Source organism: Pseudophryne corroboree, chromosome 11, assembly GCF_028390025.1.
Source record: "Pseudophryne corroboree isolate aPseCor3 chromosome 11, aPseCor3.hap2, whole genome shotgun sequence".
Lineage (NCBI taxonomy): Eukaryota > Metazoa > Chordata > Amphibia > Anura > Myobatrachidae > Pseudophryne > Pseudophryne corroboree.
This window is the reverse complement of record NC_086454.1, coordinates 4,168,583-4,180,888: the sequence shown is the minus strand read 5'-3', so window position 1 is coordinate 4,180,888 and position 12,306 is coordinate 4,168,583. Positions and strand designations below refer to the sequence as shown.

Here is a 12,306-nt window from a genome sequence, read left to right as displayed (position 1 = left end):
ACTTGCGGTGCGGCATGGCTTTGCCAAGGTGCAGAGTTACTGGTTGCGTTTTATGCTCCTTTCCCCGAATCCTCCCCTTAATCTCCGTGTTTCCCTGCAATCGCATAATCTCCGCAGATTCCTGCCACACGTGCTGCCCTCCCCATCTATTAAACCAGTGTCCTGCGGCTGAATTCCATGCAGAGGTCAGAAAAACAAGTTTCTGCAGGACAGGGACCCCCCGTCTGGCTGGAGGAAATCCTGCCCTGGCAGTGACTCGCTCTGCAGAGCCAATCTTCCCGTATAAATGCTGCGTGCGTGTGTTTTCGTGGCCCGGAGCGGATCCTGGGGAGCTGAGGGTTAAGCAGACTGTTTGTGTATAGCTCCTCCGATTGCTGCGTATGTCTCTACGTAAGTGTGAGCCAATGTTTCTGTGAAGACGGAATTGGTGAGGTATCGCTGTCTGCCAAGTGCATGGTTTCTGTTTCCGTGAGTATCTGAGCGTGTGCCTCGGAGTGTGATTGTGGCTGGGTGCAGGAAGCCCTGGTGTAAACAGGTCAAGGGTGGTGTGCCTCAGACCTCACCGCCAGAGAGACTGTCTGTATTCAGCGTACGCTGTCTGCATATGCCCCCGCTACTTATATGTTGGCACCATATTCTCATGTCTGTCGTCACCCATTAGTTCTCCGACGCTACCTGAGCAGTCTACTCTAAGAGGGGCATCGCTTATGCAGCTTTCTTTGTTGGACTCGCGCTTGTTAATGTGAAAATTAGGTCTATTTTGCAAATATAACCCGTATCCTATGTACAGTTTGCCAGATACACTCTATTGCAGAGTGTATCTAGCGCTGGACATTACCGCAGCACCCCCAACTTTCAGGCAGCCGGCGCCTCCGTTTACTGTCAGCGGCTGCCGCCTTCCTCTGCGCCATTCAGCCAGTGTCAGCAGATTGAAGAGAATACCTGGACTATCGCTTGGGGTTTGTGAATCAGTGCGATGTGAAAGTGACACTATCATGTAGAGTTATAATCCACGGGTGTTTCGGTCGGCTCTAAACTTTTTATAATGTCTAACAAGCGTTTTGTTTTTTAATATAGAGTGGAGCTTTCTGTAGGCCTCTGCAATGTATTTATACCCGCTGCTAAAGAATAAGACGGATGCAGCGCTAGTAACCTATGCCAGATGGTATATTAGCAATGGTTTATGTAGTAGGGTTGGTTTTACTAGTACAATGTACTGTAAAAGGTTAAAATGTGCAAATCCCGCTATCTGCTGCAAGCTCTGTCTCTTATCAGCTGTTTCCTTCCAAAAATGTTCTACAATGCAAAGCTCTTATCTTCATGTCAGAGTTCCCACAGGGGCGTTCCTCAATGTCTTCAGTCTTGTGTGTGTGTGTGTGTGTGTGTGTGTGTGGTCAGACTGTTTTAGGTTTAGTGGCCTTCTGGAGGCTCCTATCACCCACATATACTGTAGAGCCTGATTCCGAGGTGGAAGTAATGCAAAAAGAGGTAACCTGGAAAAAACCAGGGGGCAAATACATTTCTGTTTTGTATGCAGGATAAATACTTTAGCACGTCATCTACACATGCTGGACATTTTTACACTGTAATTTAGAATTGAGTTTGACATCTCCCCCCCCCCCCCCCCTCCCATCCTAGTTGCAATGCACCATGGTATTGCTCAGGTGTAAAGTTGCCTGCTCTCTCTCTCGCTGTATCCGGCCTCAGAAGCAGATGCTGAACGTTTTCGGCATAGTGGAGATTGTGTTTAGTAGGTCAGCTGGGATGCTTTTCCTAACCCGTGTGCATTTGGAAAACATGGCCGCAGAGAGGTCGCGCAGAGAGTGATAGACAGCGGGAAGGTGACTGTGTACATTCGGTAGAGACTGAGCGCCATGTAACCTGTGGTTACTCCTGTACCTCTCTCCCTAGTCTCGCACGGTGCTGTATGTATGGATGCGCAGCGACGAGGAGCCTAGATAATGACCAGGTGTCATGTTATGAAGACTATTATCTCTCGGAGATTGCCTGGGCTGCAGAGCACCATTGTATTTACAAGACTTGCTAGACAATTTATTCGGCTTCTGCAGCGTAGTATAGGAACCAGGGGGACAATTTCTAGGCCTCCGGCAGAGAACTGTAGATCTGCAAACCTCACGGAGCTTTAATGCAAAGATTTTAATGTAATAAAATAGAAATGTTAAACAAAAGATTGACACCTCCTGTAATGTAAGACGCGTCTGTCATGTCTACACAGCTGTGGCTTAATGATGTCATAATGCAGAATATAATAATATTCCATGGGTTGGAATTGTCTGTTTTCTTATACTGATATTCTGCAGTCGCTGGAACATTGCTCACATGTCAGCGCTGCTGCGTGTGACGGACGCACTGTGCCACAGGTGCGTTGTGGGATAATGCCGCTTAGTAAATGAGGCCCAGTATATTTTGTTGCATAGTTCTGTTACAGAGACCTTATCCACGGAAATCATCAGAACCACTTGGTTTATTTCCAGAAAAAGCCGCTTTACTCCCAAGCATCCGGTGAAATAGAACGGGTGGCGTTATCCGTTCCGTCAACACTGGCATTACCAGATGCACAAATGAAAGTACAAGATGACATTTGGATTGTGTGGTTTTTTTTCCCCCCTCATTTTTATTCTGCAGATCCGGGATTATGATAATGAGGTCTCTTGTGTAGCTGCGAAGTTGCATGAAGAAGCGCAGATGCTAATTACACAGTGTGATTGGAGGGCTGTCCCGGAGAGCGTGCGCTCCTCGCATACACTACAACACAATCTGTCTCTCTTGTGCCACTTTTATCTTTTATTTATTGCCACACATGAGATGCTGATGCCTCGCTCTTCATTTCTTCTGTCTTTCCCTCGGCGGCCCACCTCCCCTAAGTGTAAGGCGCTGAAGATTTCATGCACCCTCTTGTGCCGCTCATTTAATTTTCTATGAAAAGTCATTTTAGAAAAAAAATTTTGATCTATTTTTACTGTGATGTCGCTTTGTCAGATAATGAAATGTTACCGCTTGATAAAACTGGGCAAGTATTTCGCTTTTATTTTTTTTTAATAATGTGCTATGTTGGTTGAATATGTGACAGCTGTTTCTTTTGGTACAGTACAGCTGTCTCGTGCAGGAGAGTGGGCTGAAATAGGGACATCAATGTGACATCAAAGGCTATAGTGGGAACACTGACTGACGACTGGATAGGCTGCGCTCTCAGTGATGTCACTGGCTCCTAGTGACTGGATAGGCTGCATTCTCCGTGATGTCACTGGCTCCTAGTGACTGGATAGGCTGCACTCTCGGTGATGTCACCGGCTCCTGGGGAATGCATAGGCCGCACTCTCAGTGATGTCACTGGCTCCTGGGGAATGCATAGGCCGCACTCTCGGTGATGTCACTGGCTCCTGGGGAATGCATAGGCCGCACTCTCGGTGATGTCACTGGCTCCTGGGGAATGCATAGGCCGCACTCTCAGTGATGTCACTGGCTCCTGGGGAATGCATAGGCCGCACTCTCGGTGATGTCACTGGCTCCTGGGGAATGCATAGGCCGCACTCTCAGTGATGTCACTGGCTCCTGGGGAATGCATAGGCCGCACTCTCAGTGATGTCACCGGCTCCTGGGGAATGCATAGGCCGCACTCTCAGTGATGTCACTGGCTCCTGGGGAATGCATAGGCCGCACTCTCAGTGATGTCACTGGCTCATAGGGAATGCATAGGCTGAACCCCCATGACAACTATGCAGAAAAAATGAATGAATTTGTATTTTTGCAGGATAAATTTTACCCAGAGGATAACACACAGGACAACATGGCCTACATTTTTGTTAATGCCTGAAACTTGGCCGGGGTGTAAGCATTCAGCATGGATAGATGCTGCTGGAGAGGCTGCACTCCCTGTAGCATTAATCTCCCTCCAGGCTGAAGTCTCGCACTGTGCTCCTCTGTGCTCCTGTCCGTGTGTGTACAGTGGAACAGATGGTGCCTGTGTGTCTCAGTGGCCGGGGAGCGGGGGTCTGGGGCAGTGACGCTGCCGTGCTCCTCGCCTTGATTGAGTCCGTGGAGAAATGTGTGTGGAGACATTGTCTGTCCCTGACGTCTGATTCTGTGTGGCGAGCTTTCTCCTCACGCGACTGCCGGCTTCATATTTCTGTGAGGTAGAAAATGAAGATTTTCTACCATGGCAGATTTCTGTGTTTCTGTGTCGGCGTCCATGTAAATAGTCATTGCACAATTCACCGTCCGACATGGCCATGTTTTCAGGTCATTCTTGCTGGGTCCTGGCACCAAGAAGCCTTTACTGCGATCGTACAAGTGTGCTGCGGCCTGGTTGCATCTGTATCCCATTAAGAGATTATGGACAAGCGGTGCCGTCGCCCAGGAAGCGGGCAGCTCGGCCTGATAGAAAGCCATGGCTGGAACGCGCCAATGGAAGCCAGGAACAACACTAGGGCGTCTATATATCAATATGCAGATATACGGTTATCACACACTCCTGCCATGGGAGGGTGAGGCGGAGCCCTGCCATGGGAGGGTGAGGCGGCTCATAGCGGTCATTTTTTTTCAAACACAGCCTGCAACATGGCAGTTAGGAGCTGATTGGTTGGACTTTATCTCTCTCCGAGCTTGGGTAGCTCTCCCCCTGTGTCAGTGGGGAGGCTCGTATGTAGATGAATGGATAGCTCCGTCACTGATGTGTATGCAGACAGAACACAGGAAGAGCGGGCAGGGGCGGTTGGCGCGTGGTTGATTACAGTAAGTCTCTTCAGAAGAGAGCATGGCATGACAACTAGGAGCTGATTAGTTGGTATTTTATATTCATTAATGTTATCTCTCTCCAAGGCTTAGTACATCTGTCCCTAAGTGATGGAGGCTGATCTTTTCGTCGATTGTCAAGTAACACAACTCCGTCTTAGGATACATATCCCGCCGCCGCTCCCAAACGTCCTTTGTGCGTGCGCCGTTCTCGCTAAAGGACATTGCGTTTCTCCCCCCTTCTCATACATGTGCAGCGGGGGAGCCCGGGAGCTATGAAATATACAGGAGGTGCTTGGATCAACAGGGGGATTTTTCGCTCCCCCACTCCAGCGATTGTCAGATTGATACATTCTAGTGCAGATGCTTCCTGCATCGCAACGGTAAATGGCGAAACTGCGATAGTGCTGAGAGAAGTGTTCTTCATACATCTGACCTGCCACCAGGGGGAGCTCTTACCTTTTATAGGGGTGTGATACAGGGTACTGGCAGCCGGGAGGCTGGCGGTCACAGACACGGCCATCCTGACCATGAGAATGCCGACGGGACAGGGTAATTATTTTACCCCTACCCTAACCCGCCTGCGGTGACGGCTAGGGCTACGAGTCAGGGGATGGCGGCTACGGCTAACCCACCCCGGCCTCTTACCCCCACAGTGACCGATACCTACCAGATGCCGGCGGTCTGTGTTACGGGATTCGGAATGGTGTCGGGATTATGGCGGTATGCTGACCGCATCCCCTTTGTAGGACTCGCTGCTGGCAAAGTGCACAGGATTCCTCCTTTCTATACGGCGTTGTGTAATTATCTGAGCCGCTCTCCAGTAGCGAGGGAGGGGATAGTGATAAAAAGCAATTAAAGCCTTAATTAAGTGATTTCTTTTTTTAGCTACTTTAAAATTAGCTTTCTGGCACTTACCGTCTTCTGCAATTCCTGTCTTAGCTGTAACTAAACTTTTGTTAAGTCTTAAATGCATTAACCTGTTCTGTTCCAGGACACTTAGGAAAAAGCAGGCTCCCTGCGGCCAGGAATAACGTCTTGCGTTACATCCTAGTTCCCAGCTATTATTTCCTCTGTAACCTTTGCTGTGTGAGCGCTAGACCGTAAATTATTCTCACTCTGGATTAGAAGCGTTGTTTAAGGACTGTAAGCGAATGTGTTTTATATGTAGGAGCATTGGGTAAAAGGGATGTTTTTTGTTAGATCTCATCCAGCAAATGAGATCTGATTATGTTCATTATCTATCATCTATCATACTGTACTTCTCAGGAGAGCCGCACATCCATCGATCACTCTCCTCCACCGGTACACCCCCGCCTTGTTCTGCACATCACTGATACCGCACATCCATCGATCACTCTCCTCCACCGGTACACCCCCGCCTTGTTCTGCACATCACTGATACCGCACATCCATCGATCACTGTCCTCCACCGGTGCACCTCCGCCTTGTTCTGCACAGTACTGATACTACACATCCATCGATCACTCTCCTCCACCGGAGCACTTCCGCCTTGTTCTGCACATCACTGATACCTCACATCCATCGATCACTGTCCTCCACCGGTGCACCTCCGCCTTGTTCTGCACATCACTGATACCGCACATCCATCGATCACTCTCCTCCACCGGAGCACCTCCGCCTTGTTCTGCACATCACTGATACCTCACATCCATCGATCACTGTCCTCCACCGGTGCACCTCCGCCTTGTTCTGCACATCACTGATACCGCACATCCATCGATCACTCTCCTCCACCGGTACACCCCCGCCTTGTTCTGCACATCACTGATACCTCACATCCATCGATCACTCTCCTCCACCGGTGCACCTCCGCCTTGTTCTGCACAGTACTGATACCGCACATCCATCGATCACTCTCCTCCACCGGTGCACCTCCTCCTTGTTCTGCACATCACTGATACCGCACATCCATCGATCACTCTCCTCCACCGGTGCACCTCCGCCTTGTTCTGCACATCACTGATACCTCACATCCATCGATCACTCTCCTCCACTGGTACACCCCCACCTTGTTCTGCACATCACTGATACCTCACATCCATCGATCACTCTCCTCCACCGGTGCACCTCCGCCTTGTTCTGCACAGTACTGATACCTCACATCCATCGATCACTCTCCTCCACCGCTGCACCTCCGCCTTGTTCTGCACAGTACTGATACCTCACATCCATCGATCACTTTCCTCCACCGGTGCACCTCCGCCTTGTTCTGCACATCACTGATGCCTCACATCCATCGATCACTGTCCTCCACCGCTGCACCTCCGCCTTGTTCTGCACATCACTGATACCTCACATCCATCGATCACTGTCCTCCACCGCTGCACCTCCGCCTTGTTCTGCACATCACTGATACCTCACATCCATCGATCACTGTCCTCCACCGCTGCACCTCCGCCTTGTTCTGCACAGTACTGATACCTCACATCCATCGATCACTCTCCTCCACCGCTGCACCTCCGCCTTGTTCTGCACAGTACTGATACCTCACATCCATCGATCACTCTCCTCCACCGGTACACCTCCTCCTTGTTCTGCACATCACTGATGCCTCACATCCATCGATCACTCTCCTCCACCGGTACACCTCCTCCTTGTTCTGCACATCACTGATACCTCACATCCATCGATCACTGTCCTCCACCGCTGCACCTCCGCCTTGTTCTGCACATCACTGATACCTCACATCCATCGATCACTGTCCTCCACCGCTGCACCTCCGCCTTGTTCTGCACATCACTGATACCTCACATCCATCGATCACTGTCCTCCACCGCTGCACCTCCGCCTTGTTCTGCACATCACTGATACCTCACATCCATCGATCACTCTCCTCCACCGCTGCACCTCCGCCTTGTTCTGCACATCACTGATACCTCACATCCATCGATCACTCTCCTCCACCGGTGCACCTCCGCCTTGTTCCGCACATCACTGATACCTCACATCCATCGATCACTCTCCTCCACCGCTGCACCTCCGCCTTGTTCTGCACCGGACTGATACTACACATCCATCGATCACTCTCCTCCACCGGTGCACCTCCGCCTTGTTCTGCACATCACTGATACCGCACATCCATCGATCACTCTCCTCCACCGGTACACCTCCGCCTTGTTCTGCACAGTACTGATACCGCACATCCATCGATCACTCTCCTCCACCGGTACACCTCCGCCTTGTTCTGCACAGTACTGATACCTCACATCCATCGATCACTCTCCTCCACCGGTACACCTCCGCCTTGTTCTGCACAGTACTGATACTGCACATCCATCGATCACTCTCCTCCACCGGTGCACCTCCTCCTTGTTCTGCACCGGACTGATGCACATGCATCTCCGTTACTCCAACCCCCCTTGCTCTAACCAAGCAATTATATTGAATAGTAGAAATAGCCTCAAATTAATACATTTTCCCATTGAATTTTAGTGCTCCATAAACCATACAGGCTTATTATGGCATTATTATTTATTTATTTTTATATATATTTTTTTTATTGAACATTTTTCAGAGATAATGGGGTAAATGTATGTAACAGTGAGCCAGTGGAGAAGTTGTCCATGGCAACCAATCAGCATTGAAGTAACACTTATAACTTGCATACTATACAACTGTATGGAGCAGCTGATTGGTTGCCATGGGCAACTTCTCCACTCTTATCACTGCTTCATACAATCACCCCAATATGAGGTACGGAATGATTTTATTTAATGCGTGTTTGTGTTTTATTATGTCACACTGCGTTCCTAGGTCCAGCCCAGGTCGCTGAACACTGGCTTGAAGCCATGTCTCCGTGGCATGACACCCGTTCAAACTGCTGGCTGGACCTGGGGTATTGCTGGCGCTTCTTTCTCTGGGCACTTGGAGATGACATCATCTTCAGACGCCTGGAATGTGACTCTCTCTATGGGCAATATTCAATTAGTGTCGAAAATTTTCGACAGGGCAGAAAGACGGCATTTCCGCCGATAATCGGCACTTTTCGACACTTCACTATTCAATTGAAGCGCCAATTTTCCGCCCTGTTGTAAATGCAGAAATGTTGAAAAAACACATGGATGAGCAGAATCTCAGCTCATCCACGTGTTTTCGACCCTGCCGTGGTCAAAAATGGGTCCAAGTTCGAGCATTCATTTTCGCCCATAAGAGAGGATGAAAATGAATGGTCGGAATCAGCGGGGAAAGGAGCCGCAATAGAATAGTGAAGTGTCTGATCCTCAGTGTCAGAGGATCCAACACTAATTCAATATTGCCCTATGCAGTGAACAGGATCCAGGGTCCACGGATTGGGTTTCTGTGTCACTGGACCATGTGTAAACCTTTCACACCGATCCGTGGCCTAGGTTATCATGGCAATAACCCAGATTTCTACTTCAGGGTCCATAGACTCCACAAGATTTACCTTGCAGTATAGGTGGTTTGGAGAGAACCGGGACCAAATAGTTATATTTTCAGGTCCCATGATGCACGGACTCTACCTCCTATAAACTCCGCCCCCAGCCCCAGGCCATCCAGTTTTTGTTTGGTGCCTGCAGGAGCCAGATGCACCTCTATGATTTTCTTTACTTTTTAGTTATTTGATCGTCAAAGCACGTAGCGGGGACATCCCATAGGGCTTGCACTACTGCTCCAGCATCCCCTACCTATGCCGCGACACTGACGACTGGGCCAGTAATCTCGGCGGCCACCAGCTGGCTCTTCCTAGCAAATGGCTCCATCGGGACCCAGGCCGCAGCTGGACGTACAGGGGATTGGTAAGGTGATTCCCTGCTACTACAGTGCATAATGGCCATAAGTCTCCGGTTAGGGAGACCACCGGAGGCACTGACATCAGGGACTGAGTCGCTCGCGTTCTTCCGCTAGACCACCAGAGCTAAAATGTGTCTGGTATCGGGAGACACCAATTCCCCAATGTGGATGTTACCACTTTAGTTAGGGCCGTTAAAGCTGTCCTTAACATAGAGGAAGAGGAGCCGGCTCGAAAGTCTAAGGGTCCAGTCTTTAAGAGACAAAGTGTCATTAAGGCGGAATTTCCTCAGTCAGACCAGTCCACAGATCAAGGATGCTACAGATAGGAAAATAGAAATTTTCCTCAGAACACTTTTTTTCTCAGGCAGGTGTTATTACACGTCCATTAAAGGCTGGGTAGATGTACTTAAGGGCAGTCTTCTCTTGGATGCTACCCCAGGGAGCATCTCCTCCTGCATTGCTCATATTTGGGAGTCAGCCTCCTATATTGGGGATGCAGCCATTGATACAGGCATGCTCACTTCTAAAGTGTCAGCAACCTCGGTAGCTACTAGAAGAGTGCTCTGGTTTCGCTCTTAAAGGGCGGAATCCGATTTCATGAAAGCATTGGAGCCATTACCCTTTTATTATATTTGGAGCTGAGCTGGACGAGGTAATAGCCACTATCGCTGCTTCTAAGACTGCCTTTCTCCATTCAGCTGCGGCTCCCAAGGCCAAAACAATCGTCCTTTGGGCCCTTTCATCGGCAGGGAAAGGTTAAGGGATAGTCGTTCCATAAAAAGTCCAGTTCCAATAAGTCCAATACGCCTAGATCTAAACAATCCTGGTCTGCCAGACATCTGATCTCTAAGCCAGTCGACAAACCCTCTGTCTGACGGAAAAGGCCTCTTCCTGGGGGACCCCAGGGTGGGAGGCCAGCTTCTTCAATTTGCAGAAACTTGGCATCAAACTACTACGGATGCCTTGGTGCATGTAGTGGTCTCCCAGGGGTACGTCCTCACCTTTCGGAGGCGACCCCCACAGCGTTTTTTTTTTGTTTTGTTTTTGTATGGGTCTTCCAGCAAATCCGGTAAAGGCTGTGGCTCTTCTACAGGCAATTTTTCTCCCTTCTAAAATCAGGGGGTAATAATACCTGTCCCCCCTACAACAGCAGGGGAAAGGGTTTTATTTCACACTGTTTCTGGTCCAAAAACCCAGTGGGTCCTAACGACCAATCCTCAACCTGAAGTCACTCAACAGGTTCATGAGGGTCCCCAGGTTTTGCATGGAAACCCTCCACTCCATTGTTTTGGCTTTGGAGCCTGAGGACTTTATGGTTTCCCTGGACATCCAGGATGCATACCTGCATGTGCCTAATATTCACAACCATCAGTGTTTCCTCAGGTTTGCTGTCAATCTGCAACACTTTCAGTTCAGGGTACTGCCATTTGGACTTTCCACGCCACCTTACCAACTTAAGTTCTACGAGGAAGTGAGTGACAATCTTGTCCAAGGAAAAGCAGTGGATGTGATCTACTTGGATTTTGCAAAAGCCTTCGATACAGTGCCTCACAGGAGACTAATCATCAAATTAAAGGAGCTTGGCCTAGGAAAAACTGTATATGGATAAGTAATTGGCTGGACAACAGGGTTCAGCGGGTAGTGGTCAACAGGAAGTCCTCAAGCTGGACACCAGTAGTCAGCGGAATACCACAGGGGTCCGTACTCGGGCCACTACTGTTCAACATATTTATCAATGACCTAGATATAGGCCTGGAAAGCACAGTTTCAATCTTAGCAGATGATACTAAACTGTGTAGGGTAATTAATTCAGAAATAGATGTGGAGTCTCTGCAGAATGACTTATCTAAACTTCAAATCTGGGCGTCTAAATGGGGAATGAGGTTCAATATAGAAAAATATAAGGTTATGCATTTTGGGACTAAAAACAAACTTGCATCCTACATATTAAATGGGGTAAGTCTAGGGGCAACCGTTTTGGAAAAAGATTTGGAGGTATTCATTGATAATAGGCTTAATAACCGTATACATGTCAAAGCACAGTAAAGAAGGCAAGTAAGGTGCTAGCGTGTATTAAACGTGGACTTGAGACAAGGGACGAGGATATAATTCTGCCGTTGTACAAAAATCGTTGGTACATCCGCACCTGAAATATTGTGTTCAGTTTTGGGCACCACAGTATAAAAAGATATCTGGGAACTCGAAAGGGTTCAAAGGCGAGCTACTAAATTGAGTAAAGGGCTAGAGGGACTGGATTACGAAGAAAGACTTACTAGGCTGAATATGTATACACTAGAAAAGAGCTGTCTAAGAGGAGACATTATTAATGTCTTCAAATATGTAAAGAGTCATTACAAAGAGTTATCAGAGGAATTATTTATTAAAAGAACTCTGTTTAGGACACGCGGGCACTTGTTGGGGCTGGAGGAAAAAAAATACCGTACGCATCGGAGGAAAGGGTTCTTTACCGTTAGAGCAATCAGGATTTGGAATTCCTTGCCAAAGAAAGTGGTAATGGTGGACTCTGTAAATGCATTTAAAAAAGGATTGGATGAATTTCTGATTGCCAAGGTTACAACATTTAAAATATTGATGTTGTTAATCCGGGTGTAACATGACTTATGGTTAACTAGTCATAAAAACATTCTTCAGCAGGTACATTATAATAAACTCAACTTAATACAGAATACAGGTTGAACACGATGGGCATTTTGCCACTCTTCAACCTCATTTACTATGTTACCTCGGGTCTTTGGCAAGATTATGGCAGTTACGGTA

The 12,306-nt window shown here is 48.4% G+C and overlaps 1 protein-coding gene across 1 annotated transcript in view; it reads left to right on the top strand.

Moving 5' to 3' along the window:
* The first annotated feature begins 404 nt into the window (after positions 1-404).
* Positions 405-12,306, top strand: part of TP53I11 (tumor protein p53 inducible protein 11) — a 47,612-nt gene continuing 35,710 nt past the window's right edge. The window contains exon 1 of the mRNA XM_063946088.1: positions 405-468. Within this exon, the coding sequence (XP_063802158.1) occupies positions 454-468 (15 nt within the window). The 5' untranslated portion in view covers positions 405-453. The remainder of the gene's footprint in view (positions 469-12,306) is intronic.